Source organism: Xyrauchen texanus, chromosome 16, assembly GCF_025860055.1.
Source record: "Xyrauchen texanus isolate HMW12.3.18 chromosome 16, RBS_HiC_50CHRs, whole genome shotgun sequence".
Lineage (NCBI taxonomy): Eukaryota > Metazoa > Chordata > Actinopteri > Cypriniformes > Catostomidae > Xyrauchen > Xyrauchen texanus.
Window position 1 is genome coordinate 21677721 of NC_068291.1, and position 23836 is coordinate 21701556.

At 37.3% G+C, this 23836-nt stretch overlaps 2 protein-coding genes across 7 annotated transcripts in view; both read left to right on the top strand.

Annotated features, from left to right (window-relative positions):
- Positions 1-9727, top strand: part of LOC127656833 (echinoderm microtubule-associated protein-like 1) — a 48654-nt gene extending 38927 nt beyond the window's left edge. For 2 of the 5 annotated variants that reach the window (XM_052145314.1, XM_052145317.1), the window contains exons 13-24: positions 133-267; positions 582-681; positions 998-1149; positions 1275-1400; positions 3932-4063; positions 4281-4348; positions 4628-4716; positions 4834-4931; positions 5102-5189; positions 5895-5990; positions 8141-8271; positions 8380-9727. In XM_052145314.1, coding sequence (XP_052001274.1) covers positions 133-267; positions 582-681; positions 998-1149; positions 1275-1400; positions 3932-4063; positions 4281-4348; positions 4628-4716; positions 4834-4931; positions 5102-5189; positions 5895-5990; positions 8141-8271; positions 8380-8505 — 1341 coding nt within the window. In that variant the 3' untranslated portion in view covers positions 8506-9727. The remainder of the gene's footprint in view (positions 1-132; positions 268-581; positions 682-997; positions 1150-1274; positions 1401-3931; positions 4064-4280; positions 4349-4627; positions 4717-4833; positions 4932-5101; positions 5190-5894; positions 5991-8140; positions 8272-8379) is intronic. The other 3 variants (XM_052145318.1, XM_052145319.1, XM_052145320.1) reach the window with 2 other exon arrangements.
- Positions 9728-10059: 332 nt separating this feature from the next.
- Positions 10060-23836, top strand: part of evla (Enah/Vasp-like a) — a 60503-nt gene continuing 46726 nt past the window's right edge. Inside the window, exon 1 of one of the 2 annotated variants that reach the window (XM_052144920.1) lies at positions 10060-10440. In XM_052144920.1, coding sequence (XP_052000880.1) covers positions 10436-10440 — 5 coding nt within the window. In that variant the 5' untranslated portion in view covers positions 10060-10435. Of the gene's footprint in view, positions 10441-15498; positions 15721-23836 lie in introns of those variants that run through there. The other variant, XM_052144919.1, reaches the window with a different exon arrangement.

A 23836-nucleotide genomic window follows, 5' to 3' on the forward strand; every position in this document is an offset into this window, starting at 1 on the left:
TGAGCGTAATGGCCGATTCATGATATATATTGATGGTTTCTCTGTCCTCTCTGTGGAGATGCATGTACAAATAAACCTATATTTACTGTTTTTATGCATATCTTCAAACCTTCTCTTTTTCTGCCCTTACAGTGCTCCAATGATTCTGTTTTCGCTGCTGATTTCCACCCAACAGATGCTAATCTAATTGTAACATGTGGGAAGTTGCATCTTTACTTCTGGTCATTAGAGAAAGGGTCTCTTGTGAAGAAACAGGGTCTATTTGAGGTAATCTCCCACAAGTCAATGGCATTGATGCAATTTTACAAATTTTTTTTTATAGATGATTAAGATTAATGCAACATTTAGAAATTTGTATTACGAATGTACTGCATCGTTGTGCCATATCACATAGTATCATATAGCTCATGAATATATGCAATGTATTTTAACAGTGAGTTTTATGTAGTTTTGCTATTTTAGATTATTATACATAGATATAATACATTTTCTTTTCTCTCTTTCTCTCTCTCTCTCTCTGTTTTGTGCAAGTTTGTTGCATTTCTGCTTAAAAAATAAAGTCATATTTATTTTTATTGCAGAAACAAGAGAAGCCCAAGTTTGTATTGTGTGTGACTTTTTCAGAAAATGGCGAAGCCATCACTGGAGACTCAAGTGGAAATATAATTGTTTGGGGCAAAGGTATAAGAATAAAAGCTTTATTCATTGGGTGATTTGTTGGGATACTTTTTAAAACTCACTACATTAAGCTGTGTAAAATATCCTCTTTATGGTGAATGTCGAAAAGCACTACAGCTGTGTGTTAACAAAGGATGAAACAGCTGCCAACAAAGGATTCTTTATTTTCTGAATATAAAAGACAGATTGTACTCCACTTCCTTTCAAGAATCAATAAGAATATTCCGATAGGTTGGAGACACCATTGGTTGTTGTGTTCCATATTGATGCCTTACAATAGTCTGTTTCCATAATGTTTGTTCTGTGTCATTATTCACAGGCTCTAATAGGATAAGTCTTGCCATTCAAGGAGCCCATGAGTCGAGCGTCTTTGCGCTATGCATGTTGAGAAATGGGACACTGGTCTCAGGTGGGAAGGATCGTAAACTCATTTCCTGGGATGGAAATTATCAAAAGATTCAAACGGTAGAGGTAAGACATCTATATAAATTTCATTTTAATTTAATCTCTGAGCTACTAACATTTTTTATGCTTGAATAGTAATGTTCCAGCAGGTAACCAAAATCTCTTCCCAATTTTTGTTATCATGATCTCAGGTGCCTGAGTTATATGGCCCTATTCGAACTGTTGCTGAAGGAAAGGGTGAGACGGTTCTTATTGGGACTACTAAAAACTATGTCCTGCAAGGCAGTCTGGATGGAGAATTCATACCTATTACACAGGTAAGTAAAACACTGTAAATACAGAACAACATCCATGTAGAAATATTCTATAAATCTCTATATCTAAAAGGTGAATTCTGATAAATTGGAAAAAAGAAAATCCCCAAACATTTGAACTATTTCAACAAATCATAAATGATACATTTTAAGTGAAGCATCCAATGTATGGTTTACAATATAAAACTAAAGCCTTTTGGAGATGTGGAATCCTTTTATGTACATGTCATTAATTTTGAAACCTTCTTTGTGTGCGGCAAAACATCCTTTGCCAAGAAACCACACTAACCACTTCTGTATTTTAGTTCGTATTTTTTGTGTCTTTATCTCAAAACATATTTGCTACTTTGTATATTTTACTTTAATATATCTTTTAATTTTTGAAGACAATGTATAACGTTTTGAACAATGTCTAAACTAATGTTATTGTTATCTTCTAACATAATGGTGAAAAAACTAAATAAATGGGTAACACTTTACAATAAGGTACCATTTGTTAACATTAGTTAACAGCATTAGTTAACATGAACTAACAATGACCAATATTTTTGCACTTATATTGTACTTGGTTCTTGTTAATTTCAACATATAGTAATGCATTATTAAAATCAATCAGTTGTGTTTATTAACATGAGTTATTGCACTGTAAACTATGAACTAATTATGAACAATGTTATTTTTATTAACTAACTTAAACAAAGATTAATAAATGCTGTTTACAATATAGTATTTATTGTTTGTTCATGATACCTCATGCATTAACTAATGTTAACGAACAGAACCTTATTGTAACATTTTCTGTAAGGAAAGTAAATCAAGCTAAAACAGAACCTTGGATTAAAATAAAAGGTTAAAGATAAATGTTACTTGTTGAGGAAAGAATAATTTCATGTATTTATAATGTATTTGTCCTCCAAGCTAAACACAAATAGACACATTTTAGTTTGAAAGGATACTTGAGTTTGTGGTTAGAGTACAGAATAGCTGGTTACTGATTTTTAAATGATTGCTGTTTCACACTTTCTTTGAAATTGAAAATAAAAAACAAATGAAGTGATATAATTTTTTATTGATACATTTTGTCTGGCTTTCCAGAAAAAATGTCTAAAGATCTTAACCTCCTGAGACTCGATCGTGACTGTTGCGTGCATTTTCCATCCTCCTTTTGATTTGTAACTAGTAGCACCTAATAAACATGCAGAAAAGAAAACAAAATTGTAGAGTAAATATCTTTCCTAAAAATGGATGTCAGCATACAGTGTGTGGACAGCGGGACTAAGTTGTGAAATTTTAAAGCTATAGAATGATTTATTGTTTTAGCAAACTGTTTATTATGTTTCCAGGAGTGTTGGTTATTCATGTTTTTGAGACATTACAGACATTACAGCTGATTATATTTAACGCTTTGGAACAGTATGTATTGGGAACAGCACAAATATATAACTAATCAAATAAAAATTATTTGACATGATTTGACTTATGTTACAAAGTTTTTTCAACTTTGGCAAAAAAAATCTCAATGTTCTCTCTTTGCACTGTTAAGCAAACAAGTGAAAGCCAGTGCTGAAGCATTTTACTGATCAGCAATTAGCAAAATCAGTTCTGATACTAGTAATGGCCAGCATCATCCAATCACTGCCAACCATGTTAAAATAATACATTGATACATTGAATGCACTGATTATCACTGTGACTTCTCTGCCAAACATGTTGATTGGTCCAAACATCATCTGCAGCATGGAACTGAACTTTTGATCGGTATTTTCGATTGGATGCTCTTGGCGTCATAGGAAAGCTATAGGATGCTCCCTTGCTCCATATTTAGTGAATGACTTAATTTCCAGTGTGCTCTCTATCTGCACTGGTCTCAGAACAATTTGAAATGCACCTTATTTTCATCCTAAATCCATACAATAAAAATTCTCAATGTGAAAATGCACAATAAATATAGAACTTCTATATGAAATATATATGAAACTAGAGACTCATCTTTTGACTCAAACAGGTTTAAATGTAAAAACTTAATTAGGTTTCTTACCAGATGTAGTTATGTTGGCATTTCTCCCAAAGACAAACTCCTCTGTGATCGGCGCCATGTTGTTTTGTCACATAACGTCAAAAGTTGAACCCTTTACTGACAACATAGTGTCTCCTGAATTCAGTCTAATTTAATTAAAATTATGCGCTGTGTATAGCAAAGACAAAATACAAGGTCCATGCCTGTAGACATGGGGTCGCATGAGGTTAAAGCAAGATACATTTACTTGAGAAGCAAAATTGCATAAGATATTAAAATGGTTTCAGAGAATATTCAGTGAGATTTACTGTATGCATAAAAAAAAAATGCCTATGGAAAGAATAATATTTATTCTTTGAAAACAAATGTATACAAACTTTTATCTTCTCAAGTACATTACTTTAAGGGTGTTTAGATATTTTTACTAGAAAACAAAACAAAAATTCTGATTAAGTATTTTTTGCAGTGTGTTACCCAAACTGATGTTAACCACTGTTAATAACTGTTTGATTGTCAGGGCCACACAGATGAGTTATGGGGCCTGACTGTACACCCACTGAAGCAGCAGTTACTCACCTGTGGCCATGACAAGCTTGTCTGCCTGTGGGACTCCGGCTCCCATCAGCCCATCTGGACCAAATCATTGGAGGTGAGCAACCTGCCTCAGTAGGTTTCACTCACATTACAGCAGTATCATCTAACTGTGGACATGACAACTCTCACAGTTTCTTGTTATCAGAAACCTTGTCACTACTGCAACTATAATTAAACAGTGCCAATGTTGTTCCTTGGGCTGTGTTGTAACCACATTTTGGTTGACAGGATGTTTGATTGGGCATCTGTCTGTGTGTTTCCTTTGTGAACAGGATGGTGCTCAATCGGCTGTATTCCATCCTTCTGGGGCAACGGTTGCTATAGGAACACAGACGGGCAGGTGAGAGGAGCCATTTCTTTTCATCAACCGGGTCTCTGACACATCATTTAAATTCTGTAAAAGAGTCTAATAGAGTGTTACACAGAAGACCAAAACACTTATTACTCCACTAATGCCACACAGAAACACTTTGCCTTTGGCCGTGTTCAGTTGTCTATGATTTAGAATTTAAAAAAATTATCCTGATGATGGCTCTGAATAAAACTCATATTTCATGTTTCAAGTGTTTCTGAACAGAATGGTTAATTTTGTCCTTTCTGTCATTATCAATCTACATAGGTGGCTTGTGCTTGATACTGAATCGAAGGATCTAGTCACAATGCACACGGATGGGAACGAACAGCTGTCAGTTATGCGCTTTTCACCAGGTTAGATTTCTCCCAAAAGCCACTGCTTACTGGGAATGTATTGGAGTGTTAGTCAAAAATTGCACAGCTTAAAGTCTACACTTGTTTAAGTTGGAAACCTTCTGCTGCTCTTTCCAGATGGCAATTTCCTTGCAATTGGGTCGCATGACAACTACATCTATATTTATGCTGTGGCAGAAAATGGCAAGAAATACAACAGAGTTGGAAAGTGCTCAGTAAGCATGAGTGTTTATGGAAGCTGTTTGTGGAATTAAAACGCATAATAAATTGTTTCATCATTATGTCATACCATCTGTTTCAACCACATGATAATAATTTAGAAAAAAGATTCTTATCACATACACATATGCACACACACATTATTGTCTGTTTCCGTGCCTCGCAGGGTCATTCTAGTTTCATTACCCATCTGGACTGGTCTGTGGATTCTCAGTACTTGGTATCCAACTCAGGGGACTATGAGATCCTTTACTGTAAGTATCTAAAGAGGTGGCACTTTTAGCAATGTGGACTTCTAGAAAGTCTTGTTGAAACATGTTCACTTTCACAATTTTTTTTATTTGTCTACTAACAATGTCCAACAGTCTATTTACATGCATCAATGTATCAATTGATGCATAAATTATGCATACATCAAATTTATTAAGAAGTATTTTTTAGTGTGGTGGAAATCCTGCTACAACCACAGGACTAAAATCTGTTTCAATATAAATTAACAACTGGGACATGAATGTGCCCAAAGTTGAAGAAACACCATTTTTTTAAATTTAAGCTGTCTCACAGTACACTGCATATAGCAGAATATAGCAATATTATTTATATTATGACACTATTTCTCTGATTCAGAGACTTGTTTTGTTGCATCTTAAGTTAAAGACATCAGTAGTGGTTGTACATATTCTGTATTCATAATTAATGTGATGATGAGGAGGGCGTGGCCTGAGGGTGCATTCCAGGTGCTGAGTTGCCCCAATCAGCGGGAGAGAGAGATACGGAGGAGCTGGGGATGCCAGAGAGAGATTGGGATTGGGGCAATTCAGCGCCAGGCGTACACCCTCATGGCCTGGCCACGCCCTCCTCCTCGTCACAATTAATTATGCATTCTTTATTTAAACAGTTGATTTGTAAAAACTGTTGACAATAAGAAGTCTGTTAATGATTTACTCTTGTTTGTTTAGGGATCCCCTCTGTTTGCAAGCAAGTAATTAGTGTGGAGTCCACCCGTGACATAGAATGGGCCACTTTCACCTGTACTCTAGGATTCCAAGTTTTCGGTAAGGCTCATCTTTTATTTGATGGACAGCAGTGTGGAATATATATATATATATATATATATTATTAAAGCAACAGTTTGCCCAAATATTCTGTCATAATTTACTCACTCTCATGTCGTTCCTAAGTGTATTACTTTCTTTATTCTTTAGAACAAAAAGTAAATGTACACTAATTTTTGCTCCTTGTTGAGCTAATGTTACACAGTTCTTGTCACAACTTCAATTCATTGTATGCAATAAATGTAAGTGTGTACAATGAAAGTTCACTTAATTAATTTAAGTTGGGACAACCATTATAACCATTATAATGTGATGTCAGGTTTCCTGCATACACCATGGCATCACTAAAAACAGCAAATGAATAATATTAATATTTGCTTTTTATTGCAGTATTTGTACTGGTGTTGTGTTTGTTGTCCCTTTGGGTTTTGTGTCATGTGAATGCATCTGTATCCAAAAATATGATTGCTGAGTGTCCCCATCATCGTGGTTTGTGTGTTGGATGTTAAGGACCCTGCATGCTTGGTCGGAAAGCTGAATTTAAAACTCATCAGCAAGATGTTGTCCTTTATTGCTGAGACTACATGCTGTTTGATGTTTGACAGAAAACAAACAAAAGTGGTATAAATTAAGCTGCCTCAATGAAATTAAAACAATGACTTTGACAACTTCTTATCTAGTAGATGTGACAAAATTTATTTAAGTTTGTACAGCAAGATTTACTCAAATTAATTTAAATAAATTAGTATTTTATTAAATAAATTATTTTTATTGCATGGAAAATTTTACTTAATTTTATTAAGTTCGTTGAATGTTTTTATATTTTGAGTATGTATTGAAGAATCCTCATGCAGGTCTTTTGCATATAGTGACAGTTCAGAGTGACAAAGACTATTAAGTTTAAAAAAAATAATAAACACACCAAAATAGAACAATAAATGTATACCAAATATAGTCGTTCTGAAGTCTTTTGAAGCCATACAATAATTGTGCGAGGAACCATACATTTCACATACAATTTTCCCCTCCAGTGATCTGTTACCTGAGAAATACTGACATTGACGGAATGTTTATTTCTGGCTGAACTTTTCCTTTACTGTAATACTAATAATACTAAAAGAGTGAAATAAATACTAACCATGTCATTTATGCAATTTCATAAAACCTGTTTTACTGTATTTGTAGTCATTGATGTAGGCAGTGCTGGGTAGGCATATCAATATCATCAAATTCTTACCCTGAAGTGCAATAGTCCCACAGATGAACATTTTGTGCATGGGCTCCTTTTACGTGACAACAGTAAGCTATGCACCTCAGCTAAGGAATACCTGATGGGCTATTACTAAGTAGTAAGGGTTAAAAGTGTGTTTTGAGCTGTTTGCTTTGACCTAGCAATGCCATTGCTGTTGATTTCAGGTTCATTACTGTTTGTTCATGTTTCTATTGTTTTATGCACTTAAAATTAACTATATATATATATATAATATATATATATTTCTTAGTAGCCTACCTGACCAATGATGTGAAGCTCACACATTGAATTGAATTGCTTCAAAAGATCTAGTGGATGCCATCTCTAAGGGTACAAAATTGTTCAACTGCAAAATGTGCAGCAATATGGAGCAAAGCCCATCACTCTACTGTTGCTGCTGATGCAGTGGAGTCCACCACTGTGGAACTTCAGAATATTCTTGCTGTTCAAAAGATAACATCTTGCACCTCAGCTTTGGTATAGGTGATGAATGGATTATTTTATTAATGTAATGTTTAATGCACTTTTCTAAAATGTCATAAGGAGCTCTTTTTGTTAGTAATAAAGATTGTAATACATTTTCTTCCTTGTACTTTTATGTTAAAATCATTATCTTACTCAAATGCATATGATATAGAATTAGGTTGAAAGTAATCCAAAAGTAATCAGACTAGATTAGGAGATTATGCTACTTATTGCATTTCTTGTCATGTAATTTGTAATCAGTTTCTGATTACAATTCACAAGTAATCCTCTCTGCACTGGCTGTAGCTAAGTGAAAATAAATCTGCACAGTTTTCATGTTTGTCCTTGTAGCATAACGGCTTTCAATATAAGTGTGTAGTCACGACTCACATGAGGACAATGGGATGTGAATGCTGTCTGTATTACACTTCAGGGCTGTGGCCAGATGGCTCAGATGGAACTGACATCAACGCTGTGTGCAGTTCTAATGCGAAGAGACTGCTCGTCACTGGAGACGACTTTGGAAAAGTTCACCTTTTCTCATTCCCTTGCACTCAGTCCCGAGTAAGACACAGCACTAAATCTTTCAGATATTGCAGACACTGGACAGATATGATCTGGTTTAGCACAAAGTAATGGTGAAATCTTATATTGTAATTTCTCTCTCCACAGGCTCCCAGTCACATCTACGGTGGACACAGCAGCCATGTCACCAACGTTAACTTCTTATTCGATGACAGTCACATAGTCTCTACAGGAGGGAAGGACATGAGTGTTATGCAGTGGCGTGTGGTGTAAAGCAACTACTGTCACACTTTGTGTTTATTTATGTGGAAAATATCAGAACTTGCTCATTTTCTGGGATCAAGTGGCTTGGGAAAACAAAAATGTGGCCATGGAGTAAAGACTAAAGTGTTGAAAGGGAGAGGGAGAAGCTGGTCTCTGTTTTATTTGCCTTTAATTGTTATCTCAGGACCCCAATGTTTGAAATGACTGTCTGTTGACTGTCTCACATGCTTTCATTGGCTATGAAACAATAAAATCTGCTCTAGAAGACAAAGGTAAACAAGACGCCAAAGCACATACGGGAATTTATTATATACAAGACCAATATCAAGGCGCTGGCCAGTTCATAACATAACACTTAACTTAATGTAAAAACATTAGTACCAAGTCTTAACAATAGAAAACCATCATGTATTTAGGAATTACTCGCATCACACTGACTGTATTTAAAAATTGCATGTAAACCATCCAATCTCCCGCCATAATCAAGCATTTATTTTACTTTTGCTGCCACCGTCTGGTTTATTGAGGTACTGCAAATACACGCCTATGGCTGATTTAATTTTTATCATTGACTGTATTTTTTTATTTTTTTATTTTAGCAGTGATTCTGGTAAAAAAAAAAAAAAAAAAGTGATTGTACTGTACGTTTAAAATGATTAAGTTCTTCAAAGACCTTAAGCATTTTTTAAGTGGTCTTGTTAAATCACTAAAGTCACCAATCTCTGTTTTGGTTTTAATCCTCAGTCTGACATTAAATATGTTTTTGTGAATCATGTAGCTTAACTGACAGTCAATGTAGAGCACATTTACATTATAGTTATGCTCCATTTTTATAACCTCCGCTTGAGAAACGAGATCAAACTGTGAAGCCAAATGACTAGGCTATAAATAAAAGGCTAAGCATGCACACGTTTGTTTGTTACTCTCTAACCTATTTTTCACTTACATATATGACATGAAAAATGCTTTTTCAAAAACGGAGCGGATTGTTGTTGACACGCTTGGATCAAAGTTGAAGTGACATTTTGAAAGATATCAAAAGCTCTGGTAGAATCTACGATATAACAAGACATTATTGTTAAAAAGAGGGATATTTTCCCCACGAAAAATAGCTCATTAATGCATTTTAACCATTAGACATATATTACAATTATGCTGTAATACTGTGTTGCAAACTCAAACAAACAACCTGCATACAATCAACTTTATCTCCAAGAAGGGAGTTGAGGCCATGGATTTATATGTAAAAGTTGTTTTGCTCTTTGATCCACTTGCTACCTTGATCAGCAATAGAGCAGCACATGTATTCATAAACATAATCCATCATTAAACTAAAGTAATGTGTTCATTTCTCTGTTTATACAACGAAAGCCAAATGAGCATGACTGACAAGAAGAGGAGAAATTATATTTCTGAGGTGGCTGGGCCAACCCAGTAAGGCAGGGCATCTCAAAAGAGATTGCAGTACTTCATATTCTCCACAAGCGTTCGCTGTTGTGCGTTTTATGTTTTACACTATTCCGATAAGCTGTTTTCTCATTGTCATAATACAAAGAGGAAAATGGCAACTCGTGTGTGCGCTGGCAGTCCCCAATTCAGATCGATGTTATAGGCGCGACCATGAACTGAACATGGGATGTGTTTTATTCAGTTCGGTAACAGAGAGCGACATGCTTTAGAGCTTTAGACACATTTGCATTGCTTCTTCTCCACGGACCGGCTGTGCATCGCTGGATGAGCATTGAACATTCAAGCTGACCATTGTTATATGGAATAGTGCACGTGTGGTATTATAAACACACACAGAAAAATATATTTATGCGCTATATTTACATAGAGTGCCTCATCTGGCTTTCCTAAGTTTCTTTTTTTACTTTTTTTATCTTTTCTAATTATTTATTACACCCATATATTCGTGGGGATAGCCTACCATCGGAAAATGAGGTAAGCAGCTCAATGTGATGACACCGCATTTATAAACATATGCATTGATGGGACAATATGTGTTTTTCTATATACATTTATATATGATAAAGCATTTGACACTGTTAATCAGAGATATGAGTATCTCAAAACCTAGTAAACTCCCTACCTAGTCAGCATTTTTGGGCATCATAGGCAGTCGAACGTTGATGCACAAAAAATGCGGTCTAGGTAGGGAGCTCACTGGGATTTCAGTCACACCCATTGAAACCTCGAGCTGAGGCCCTTATGAGTGAGCAGAATCTTTACCTGTTTTCTGCTGTGCTGACATCAGTGGACAGTCTGACAGCACTGGGGTGTGTAGCGCTTATTCAATGTGCTGAGAGACTGAGCGTTGACGACATCTTTAAATCAACGGTCTGCGGGGATTAAGCAATCACACACATTTTGACTGAGCTTTTTTGCATTTAATTTCATTCATTAAGTCAATGGAAGAAGACACGCGCATGTCCCCACCCGTGCAGTGGGCGTTACGTCACATCTGATAATGACACATTGCTTTTGAGCAAGAACACAATAAATACATGTTTAGTGCTAGTTATTGATGGGGAAAAGAAGTTGCTACTTCAAGTGCGTGACGCCCTTTTGCCAGATCACAAAGAAATACAATAACATTGTACAGGATAGCTGTTACATATTTTTGGCAAATTTCAAAGAGTACTGATACACAGTCCAACAGCACTGATGCTTCACTGTATAACTCCGCTTTTCTGTTTTAATGGCTTACCACAAAGTTGTGGAGATTTAGATTTATAGATTTTATACAGTTTTTCTACAAATGTGTTTTTTTTTTTTTTTTTTTTTTTTGTTTGTTGTTGTTGAAAATCCCTTAACCAAGACCAAAATTTCTAACACTAACTCCTCCTAGAGCTTTTAAGCTACATTCACCAAACTTGGTACAGACCTCCAGATTGTTCTGGAATAGTGTACTATGTCTTTTCTACCTGACCGGATTTATGTTTTCGCACAGCGGACGAGCAAAAATTTGAATCCCATAGACTTACAATGACTGAATGTTCAATGGGGCCAATGGAATACTTGTCAATTCAAACTATTAATGACCAAAAATTTAAATGTAAACAAACCCTCAAAAGGTCTTTAATCTGCTTTAAGTTGTCTTGACAAACATTACCTATCTAGTTCATTTTGCTTTCATTTACCGATTCATTCAGTGACCATTTCTAGAAATTGCATATTTAGACCAGTAGGTGGCGACAAATGATTGTCTTTTATGTTCTGAGTGCGTAATCCAATCATTGGCTCAACCAAACTAAACATGATTCACATCAGCGTTGCCAAATACAATGAGATTTTCTGTGGAGTGAAATGTTAGCATTACCTCCGGTGCTGCTCTGTGCTTCTCTTAAGTTTTGTAACATGATGCTCAATGTTTAAAAATGTTAACGTGGACACTAATGCTGCTGACCAAAGTGTCAGCCAATGATTACTGGGCAATTTGCTTATACTCAAAGTCTGTCTTTGTAATGGCAGGTCCAACTTAACATTTTCACACACGTTTTTACCTCACTAATGGTGTCTTTTGGAGTAAATAAAACAACATGAAATATAATATATATATATATATATATATATATATATATATATATATATATATATATATATATATATATATATATATATATATATCATTTCGAGTATGAGTAACATAATGATATGGTTGAACCTGTTGTGCACTTCTTAATTCAGTTTGAAAACATGAGAAGCATTTTGTTGTTTAAACCATTTAAATGTAGAATTTTAGTTGAAATTGTGTCCTTTATCTCTTACCTCTCTTTCTCTATGCACGCTTGTGTGTGAGAATGAAAGATCGCTTTCACAAGCGCTTGTCAGTCATCCATGATTTTTTAGTGGATAATTGCTAACGTTTTCCATCAATTTGACAAATAAAAAACAGCAAGAAAATAAAGAAAGAAGACCATGCACTAGTGCATGAGCTTTCATTTTAGCCATCTTCATGCGATATATGCAGCACTCTCTCGCTCCATGCGCTTGTGTCTGAAGGAGAGCGAAAGAGCGCTTTCATCAGACTCGTGCTGGATGGTTGTTTTTTGTCTCCAGGCCCTTTGGTTAAGGTCATCATTGCATATTTATTTCCATATAATGAAAGTGAATGATGACTGATGCCTAACATCTCCTTTTGTGTTCCCTTAAACACAACATAATAATAATGTTGGTACAACATTAATGAGAAAATGTAAGCGATGACAGACCTTTCATTTTCAGGCGAACTATCCCTTTAAGATATGAAACACCTTTCAATGCTCTTGCATACAGGGTGCATCAGCAATAATGTACATACGTTTGTCATTAGCTTTAGTACATTTATTCTATTACATTCAAGCCTCTCTGAAGTCTGCTGCATGTGTCCACTATCTCTTTCCTTTATTCTCTGTCTGTCTGGGCTTGAAGTAAGTCTTAAATTGTGCTGGACTAGGTGACATTCTCACCAACAGGAAACTGAGGAACCGGTTCAGTGGAATGATTTATTCAACCCTTGACTCCCTGAGAATAAAAAACTGTACTTCCTAGTGCAGGCTATTTTTAGCAGAAGTGCTCCATTTGGCTAAGGAATTCACTCCCTTTGAGTGTACAAAATATTCTGTAGTGCATGGGAAGTGTTGATAAGGTAAACTGAGCAGTCAGTGATGTAGCACACATGAATTGTGTATGTTCTCTGTGTATTTGTGTGCACATATTGTAGATGTATACATAGATTTGCACTGCATGTTGCAAGTACAATCAAAGATCTTCAAAGGTGTTCGGTGTCAGACTTAATAGTTGTTGGATATTATCTATTTAGTATATTTAGTAACACAATTTTCTTAAATGATTGTCATTGGTGCTTATTGTCGGGATGTTTTGCCATTTTTATTTTATCTTCTTTGCAAGCAAATGAAGCTTGTGTCATTTCAGACCCTGAAGATGTGTAAAATTATCAGTCATGGTTAATTTTTTGTTTTGTTTTCATAAACCATGTGGCAAGTCTGCCAGATTTACACACTATACCGTATGCAGTATGCTTTCTTAAAAGTGTCATTTTAAGAAAGAAACAAAATCATAACTCACCTCTTGACTTAACAATCTCCTGTAGATATGTTATTAGTTCTTCTTGGACCATTTCACTACAAAAGTGTCTGAACTATTGACTATTCAAAATATGTTTCACAGCTGCAATGTGTTTAAAATTCTTGTTAGTTCATGCGAACATAAAAATTCTGTCATTATTTACTTACACTCATGTTGCTCCAAACCCATATTCATGGAACACAAAAAAAGATGATTGGCAGAATCTTAGTCTCAGTCACAGGTCTCTTTCACTGAAAGGCTAATATCCTTCCCAGCAAATTATTTGTTTTTCAAAGAAGAAAGTCATACAGGTTCGGAACAACACGAGAGTGAGGAAATGATGACAGAAGTTTACTTTTATTTTGAACAATTTCTTTATATTTATATACATTATGAATAAAAAATTTGTAGTGTTGCTAAAACAAAATGTTTAATACAGATTTGTATTTATTTATTATTTTAATTTTATTAAAGTGTGAACATAGAAAATATAGTCCCAATCAGTTACATAATATAAAACAGCACTTTAATAATGGTCTATTTGATTATCAATATATCTATTTTAAAACAGTACATGGTTGACTAATTTATGTAATTTTAACGGTAAAAGAATGTAAAATGCTACAGTAAAAAAATAAACGTTAATTGGTTAACAAGTAGCTGGAGTGGTGGTGGTGTAGTGGCTAAAGCACAGGGCTGTTAATCAGAAGGTCACAGGTTCTAACCCCATGGCCACCACCATTGTGTCCTTGAGCAAGGCACTTAACTCCAGGTTGTTCCAGGGGGATTGTCCCTGTAATAATTCCACTGTAAGTTGCTTTGGATAAAAGCATCTGCCAAATGCATAAATGTAAATGAGTAGTTACTTACATATACAGTAATGAAAATATAATATATTTATAGTTATTTTATGGTAAAATATTGTAAAAGCCAGAAAATGTGAAAAAAGAAAATGTATAATGTTTAACAAAAGAAAACATGTATTTTTTTATGGAAACTTTTGTTAAAATTATGGTGAAAAACAATAATCAGGTGTTCCCAAAAGTACTTGCATATCACATTTAATTATATTTTATGGGAATGGTTATGTTTCATCTTATTAGAATAATTTATGTGCATTAGTGTGTACTATGCATATTTTAAATTAGTTCAGTTAAAGGGCTGGTTCACCCAAAAATGTAAATTCTCTCATCATTTAATCACTTTCATGATATCCCAGATGTGTATGACTTTCTTTCTTATACTGAACACAAATAAAGATTTTTAGAAGAATAACTCTGTAGGTCTATACAAGACAACATACACACAGGCATCAAAATTACATCCCATAAAGCCTGAAACATGGTCAGTGTGTTTTTATGGTAAATCTCTGGCAACCCCAGCTGCTGGTATTTTACCACAGATTTAACAGAATTGTTTTTACAGTACATGTTAGTGACTTAACATCACTGAAACCTAAATATTTGCTTCATGTGGTAACATCAAAATGAATGAGAATAAATTAATGATTCAACATATTGAATCTGAATCAACCTACTACGTTAGATTACATCAACAAAACACATTTTTGATTGGGTAGAAATAGTTCCCATTCGTAAGTTACAACTTTTGATAGTGCAGTGTAATATAAAAATTTAGCAAAAAAAAAAAAAATGTTGTATCCATGAATGCCAACAGTGTTCTTGTTGCTTAAATGAGCATGTGTTTGTGTCTAAGGACCATGTGTGTGTGTGTTTTTCTTTTTTGGTGGAATTGTTTCTGTGCTGAGACTCCTTTAAGGCACAGACTGACTTCCAATCCTTTGAGTGGATAAGAATGGATGTGAGCAGCATAAGGTGACTGGTCCAAATCTGTCACATGTTTATTTCTCTGCCTTTCTCTCTCATTCTCTCTTTCTCTGTGTCTTTTGCTTCCCTTCCTCTCCTCCTTTCTCTCTCTCACACACTCCTTTTCTCTACTCTTGCATTATTCTTTCACTGTATCTCGCATATGAGTGCGCTCTGTGTTTTACTTATCTGAGAGGACGTGGAATGAAATATGCACACTCTGGTCCTCTATTTCTTTCATCTGGCTGTAAGGAATCTGTTTTTCCTTTTTCTCATTGGTGTCTTCGGAGCTTTAACGTCCGGATATGTTTTCTTTTGATGACTATGGGTAAGAAGAATTTGTCCTCTGTGGTTTTCGTTGTTATCCTGTTTTAGAGTTCCACTGTGGATTACTGGACTTCTTGCTTTATAAAATGCTCGTGCTTACTTCTTGATGGTTTAGAACATAATCTGAGTGGTTTTAATGTGTTACGTATTTAATTTTTTCCACCAGCTGTTCCCTCTGTGGAATGAGCTGATGAATCTACAACAACATGCCTAAGTTCAATAGCTCGAGTGCAGGAAACCCCAAACCACTCTATGTTTCTGTTGAGTAACTTAGCAATTTGAAGAAACATGGATTTGAAATGGATAAGAAACCTGGACACCAGATTGGATTTTGCAGCCTGTATTTTTATAGCTTTGATTTTTGCAGTATCAGTAATGTGTTTGTAGTGATTAATATGGATATGGAAGTGCACGTAGAATCAAAATTTGAACAGAAATATGCAACTATTTCAAGCTTCCTTGTAGGGCTGGACAATAATTCTATATCAATATATATCGCATTAAAATTATTTTCAATAAAAGGGATATGATTTTTAAACACATTTCCGATATTTCGATATATTACAGCATTTGTCACTGACTACCGTTCAGGGTGCAGATATCAGTTCATTGTATTCAAGTCAAACAGATATAGCAGAACACAACTGGCTACATGCGTGACATGGCAATTTTTGAAAGGGACACAAATAATAGAGCCAAAATTATACGTCTATAGGATGTGTGTGTACACAGAAGACTTATTTCACCACGCGGTCATATTATAATTGTAAAATTATCTTGCGTCCTCCATAATATTTTAGGTTTCATCGATGACAGAGGGGTCTTTTAGATATTCAACTGCAGCCATCCCACTGATCTGCCACATAACATCATATTGAGCAAAACCCAAAACAAGGGTAGATCTACAATATTAGGCTAATATCAGTTCACAAACAAGCTACCAAACAAGCTAGGTAACATTGTAATCGCTACTGTTGCAAACTCATGAAAACATACATCGATTATCATAATTTTTTGTCATGACTAATTTATTAATCATCTGTATTTAAAAGAAAATAATCACTACACCCGATGCTTAAAGTGAATAAAATAGCCTTGCCACTGCCAGCATACTTGCTGGAGTTCCACAATTAACGAAGCAATTCGAAATCCACCATACTTGTGTGTGTAGGTGACGTAAAGTGGGAAAGCAGGCAGTAGACCAAACCACTGTGGGGCAAGGGAGGGGGGACTCAAAATGTTTCTGCATTTTTTTTGGCCCGTTTTGTATTGTTTTACTACTTACAGTTATTTTAAGTATATATCATTATATATTTTACAATACTCGTGGTGGTTTTTAATGTCCCAGTATGTTTTTGTTGTTGCTCACTCTTTTATCTGTTTTCTGCAGCAACACTGAACACTTTAATATTATTTATTCTAGCTGAAGAACCATTGTTTCAATCTATAAAGATAATCAGCCTATGTTGTAGTTTCAAGTTAAAAATATGAATATTGACAAAGATGAGAGTTTTATGTTTATTTGACATTTCTTGTTTGTATGAAGGCTAAATGCAAATAAAAGGTGAACATTAATTTATTTGTACAGTTTTTATTTCTTAAATATTATATCGTTTTATTGGAGGAGGTTTCATAGAAGTTTGTAGGTACAGACATCCGTTGTGGGCATTCTTGGCGGTTATTCTGAGGCTTTTATATTGTTAATATCGATATCGGAGTTATATCGTATCGACCGAAATTAATAAATATATAGTGATATACATTTTGGCCATATTGTCCAGCCCCTAGTTTCTTGGCTTCATAGAGTAATAAAACTGGAAAAGAAATTATTTAGCCAGAATAGTTGAGAGGAAATTAAAATATGATGTTCAACGGATAGGACAAACTCTTGCAGTTGACAGCAGCTGCAGCGGTGTGCCATGATGACTATGTAGGAACAACAGTGTGGTTGAGCAAGTTTGGCTGATCCAAGATGGCGGCACGATGGCACGCAGCAGCCACTCCGGATCCAAAACGGTGTTATTTTTGTCACTTAGCCCGACTTTTACGGCATATGGACATCGGAGCAACCGGTGTTTGTGTCTACCATCACCAGACACTGCTCAAATATAAGATTCATGCAACAACCAAGCTGCATGATGATCTGCAGGAGTTGCTATGCGAACTCGGCTTGCTGCAGAGACCAGTCATCGGCATCGCCTCATGCCGGGGATAGGACGTCGTAAGCGGTGTGCGAGGAAGTTAAAGCGCGGCAAGAAGGTGGGGATCCATGCTAGGCTAAAAACAAACCCTAGCCGGCCGGCTCTCCCGTCTGTCCTGCTCTCAAATGTTTGCTCCCTGGACAATAAACTGGACTACATCCAACTCCAGCAGACTACGCAGCTTGAGCTTAGAGACTGCTGCATCTTAGTTTTCATGGAGTCGTGGCACAGCAACAGAGATCTGGCCGCCGCCATTCAGCTAGACGGGCTCGCCTCGTTTCGTGCCGACAGAAATGCAGCTCTGTGCGGTAAGACTCGTGGTGGTGGCTTGTGTGTTTACATCAACACGGAATGGTGCAATAATTCTATGCCAGTCTCTAGTTACTGCTCACTGGTGAAGCTTGTGACTGTAAGATGCAGTCCTTTTTATTTACCACGTGAATTCACCACTGTTATTACATTCCCCCCAGCGTTAACGCTAAGGAAGTGCTCTGTGAACTGTATGGGCCATGAGTCAACTGCAGAACGCTCACCCTGATGGACTGTTTATTGTCGCCGGAGATTTCAACCATGCGAATCTCAAGACAGTGCTCCATAAATTCCATCAGTATGTGGACTTTGCAATGAGAGGGGCGAATACGCTTGATCTTGTTTACACAAACATCTCAAGCGCGTACCGGGCGGAGCCCCGCCCCCACCTCGGCTTCTCAGACCACATCTTTGTTATGCTAATCCCAGCATACAGACCGCTCATCAGGAGCACAAAATAGCTTCAGAAGCAGATGAAAACCTGGCCAGCAGGAATCATCTCTGCTCTTCAGGACTGTTTTGAGTGTACTGACTGGCACATGTTCAGGGAGGCTGCAACGTATGGTGACACTACCAACTTGGAGGAATACACAGCATCAGTGACCAGCTACATCAGCAAGTGCATTGATGATGTCACCTTCTCCAAGACCATCACGCTCCAACCAGAAGCCATGGATGACTGCGGAGGTGCGTGTGCTGCTGAGGACCCGAGACTCTGCCTTCAGATCAGGCGACAAGGCTGCCCTAAGAACAGCGAGGGCCAAACTGTCCCGGGCCATCAGAGAGGCAAAGCGCGCACACGTCCAGAGAATCCACAGTCACTTCCAGGACAGTGGCGACATGCGCCGCATGTGGCTGGGCATCCAGGCCATCACCAACTACAGGCCAACAGTTGCCTGTGACAAAGATGCCTCCCTTCCAGATGTGCTGAATGACTTCTACGCTAGGTTTGAAGCACAGAACGACGTGGTGGCGAGGAAGACCACCCCTCCTCCCAACGACCAGCTTCTCTGTCTTACCACGGCTGATGTGAGGAAAACTCTATGTAGAGTCAACCCACCGAAGGCTGCTGGACCAGACAACATTCCTGGCAGAGTGCTCAAAGGATGTGCAGACCAGCTGGCAGATGTTCTTAACATCTTCAACATCTCTCTGAGCAGCGCCATCGTTCCAACGTGCTTCAAGGCCACCACCATCATCCCCATGCCAAAAATGTCTTCAGTGGCCTGCCTCAATGACTACTGTCCCGTTGCACTCACACCCATCATCATGAAGTGCTTCGAGAGGCTCGTCATGAGGCACATTAAGACCCAGCTGCCCCCCTCAATAGACCCACTGCAGTTCGCGTATCTTCCAAACCTTTCAACAGACGACGCAATCGCCACCATCTGGCCCTCACCCACCTAGATAAAAAGGACTCATATGTTCAAATGCTGTTCATAGACTTCAGCTCACCATTCCTCAGCACCTGATTGGAAAGCTGAACCTGCTAGGCCTGGACACCTCCCTCTGCAAATGGATCCTGGACTTCCAGACTGGGAGACCTCAGTCAGTCCGGATAGGGAACAGCATCTCCACCACCACCACACTGAGCACTGGGGCCCCCCAGGGCTGTGTGCTCAGTCCACTGCTGTTCACTCTGCTGACTCACGACTGTGCAGCAATGCACAGCTTGAACCACATCAATAAGTTCGCCGTTGACGCGACCGCGGTCATCAGCAAGAACAACAAGTCAGCATACACAGAGGAAGTGCAACGGCTAACGGACTGGTGTAGAGCCAATAACTGGTCTCTGCATGTGGACGAAACAAAAGAGATGGTTGTTGACTTTAGGAGAGCACAGAGTGACCGCTCTCCACTGAACATCAAGGGCTCCTATGTGGAGATCGTCAAGGGCACCAAATTCCTAGGTGTTCACCTGGCAGAGAACCTCACCTGCTCCCTCAACACCAGCTCTATTACCAAGAAAGCACATCAGTATCTCTAATTTCTTCAAAGGCTGAAGAAAGCACATCTCCCACCCCCTATCCTCACTACATTCTATAGAGGGACTATTGAGAGCATCCTGAGCTGAAGCCCTGCAGAGGATAGTGAGGACAGCTGAGAAGATCATCGGGGTCTCTCTTCCCTCCATCAAAGACATTTACAAAAAATACTGCATCTGCAAAGCAACCAGCATTGTGGATGGCCCCACACACCCCTCACACAGACTCTTCACCCTCCTGCCATCTGGCAAGAGGTACCGAAGCATTCGGGCCCTCATGGCCAGACTGTGTAACAGCTTCTTCCCCCAAGCCATCAGACTCCTCAATACTCAGGGACTGGACTGACACACACACACGTGTCCTGATTTGCACTTTAACTATTCACTTTATAACTGTCTGCTACCTCAATAACTGCTATGTGCATAGAACACTATCTCATAGTATGTTATGTTTACATTTGGCATTTTTAGAAACTGTCATCTTGGTACTGGTCTCTCACTGTGCCTATTGTCCTGTTAATTTTTAGTAATTTATTGTACTGTCCTGTACCTTTTGCACATGTTTGCACGTGCACTTTATATAGGTATGTTATTTAGTCTGTGTAATCTCATGTGGTTCTGTGTTTGTCCTATGTTGTTTTATGGAGCACCATGGTCCTGGATGAACATTGTCTCGTTTCACTGTGTACTGTACTAACTGTATATGGTTGAATGACAATAAACACCACTTGACTTGACTTGACTTGATCTTGTATTTGACCCAGAGCAGAGCCAAACTTGTGGTACAACTCTTTTTACTAAGGCTGTATTTTTAAACTGACAACGATCAGGTCAATCTTTTAGGAAAACTAATGGTATTAGTGGCAATGCACGTATTCCAATGTATTAGTGACCACTGAAGGCACAACATTCCCTATACTTGAATTTTTTTTTAAACTAGACTGATTTTATACAACTTCTTTCTTTCTTTTTCTGGCTCTATTTCTTGCTGTATTTGTCCCCTACAAAGTGACTATAACCTTATAACTTTTTTGGGGGGATTCTGATGGCTAGCTCGCTAATAATTTGAAGCGGTTTCCTAAATAAAGCTTAGGCTAGTTAGTGCAATCAAATCAGGAGGTGGGGGAGGGTTGCTGGCCAGTTGGTTACTTCACCAAGACAACTGCTTCTTAGCTAAATATCAAAGTCTGATATCTAGGTTTATTCTACTTAACTGGAAATTTTTATCTGCAGTTGCTTTATCAGTTGTGATTGGACCCTGATGTTTTTACTGCCCTATTAAAGACTTACTTAAGAATTGATTATAATTAGTATATTAAAGGTGCAATATGTAATATATTTACTAAAGCATAAAATTATCATAATATGTTAAAAAGATTTAGGAAATCTTTTAGGATATATAAAAAGATTTAGGAAACATGCTAATTTGAAATACTGGCTTCTCTGAAAACAATACTACTGCCAGAAAATTCTACTTTGAAACGTCCGTTCCAGGCTGGAATTTCTGTTTATGTTTTGGCATGTGTGACCCCACCCAATGCCCATTTTGACACCCGGGTTGCCAGATTTGAAACAATTTGGCAGGCAAACACAGTATGGTGCAGCCATGGAAGCCAGCAATACATCTATTTAACATTGACAGAGATATAAAAAATCCACATGAGCTGGTTTATAATTTGCACACAATAAAAACATTGCAAACATATATATTAGATGATGAACTTACAGCGTAAGGCTCATTTGCTTGCCATTGTCAGTTTGTTTGTCCTGTTGCTTGTCCTCAACCTGGCAACCTGCATGAGCTTTGAGTCTGGGGACCGAGGGATCGGAAGAGACAACTCTCTCCAATATTTTGAATTTGGACTGAAGTACCCATTGGTGCCTTTAATACTCAATTTGATAAAGATGCATCTTAGACACAAGTCCTTCCTGCCACAGGCGTGGTGCACCCGATATTGAAGGGGAAAAGTGCACTTTTGTGCAAAGTGTAAGATAAGCAAATAAATGGATCGATTAATTCCGCTGAGTTCGGCTTTCTGTCATTATTACATAACTGTTGGCACTTAGTACACCAAATTAAGTTAATTGTTGTTTCTTTCCTCCCCCGATTAAGATTTATGTTAATATTGCTTGTATATCTCCATAAAATGTGTTATTTCTCCATAAAGCAGTTAAATAACAAATAGAACTCTAGAAATATGATGTGTTGACAGACATGTGGCTATGAACGAAAACACTCACGTGTTCATTCATTCTCTTTATAGTGAATGCCACAGAAAAAAAGGGAATAGGGAGCAATTTCAGACAGCTTTGAAGGGAACTAACCAGTTAGGTAAATGTCAGTTGATTACAGTCACCTGTGATTGATTGATCCATGTGGTTACCACATCCAATGTAAACCCGCCTTTGCATGTTACTAGTAAATAGTTTTAAACATGGATATTATCTGCCTGCACTCAACATATTTTATTCGTAATTATTGGTTGCAATAAATGTTGAAGTTACATTTTAAAATCTACAATGCTTATTCCATGGTTTACATACTTTCTGTTAGTGCGTGTTTGCATCAAGTCATTATTTTGCATCAGACATTATGTTACGTTTATTCATATCGGATATCCATAATGGATGCAACATATCTAGATGTACCATATCGTGTCTAAATGTAACAAATCATTAATATCTATAATGCATGTAACATTATTTTCCTGTTTATATATGCAGTCACACAGATAAGCCAAACCTTGTTGATTCTAAATGCATCTGTTACTCTAGTGCTCAAGTCTGGTGCATGTATGTGCTGTCTAAATTAAGAATGTTTAATAAATACTTTTAATCTTTTTTGTGCATTTTAATCATTAGGGAAAGAATCGTAATGAATTAAATTGTTGTCAGAGCAAATATTTACACAAGTCAAGGGGCGTGCAGGAGTAATTGGCGGTGTAACCTTGTTAAGGGATCTGGGCCATTAGTTTGCAGGTTTGAACCCTAGAAGTGGCTATTCTGGTTCCAATATTTGTGCCCCTGAGCATAGCACTTAACCATAGCCTGGGAGCATTGTACTAGGTTTTTCACATTAGGCTTAACCCTAGGTAGATGTCTTTTTAAATCCCTAGTTAAGTCCACTTTTAACTATCCATGTAACATAACATGTTGTTCTGTGGTGACATTGTGTGAAACAAACGCTGACTACAGTCTTTTGACGAGCACATCCTCTGCCTTCCCTTTAAATGTGTGTTAATGACAGCTTGCTGTCTTTCTGTGACCTGCCATGACGTTAATTTAATAAGGAGTAAATGTAAAGCTGTCATGCCTCTCACACCATGTCCATTCACTTTTTGTGTGTAAGAGCATACTAAATATACTGAAATTTCTGGAGGCTAGTAACGTCACAATCAATGTGAGCATGCAGCGTTTAGTGGTACAGTATGTGGTGGCCATTGCTACAAATAGTAAATTTAATGTGAGTGCCGCCCAGCAGCAGTAGCATAAGGAAGCGCTGTCTCGTTTTCTCTGTCACAGCTGGGTGGGGGGTTGGGCATCATGAGGTAATAAATACACACATCCACTGTCACGCCATCCCCTTACAGGGGAAACATGATCCTGTAGAGCCACATTCACTC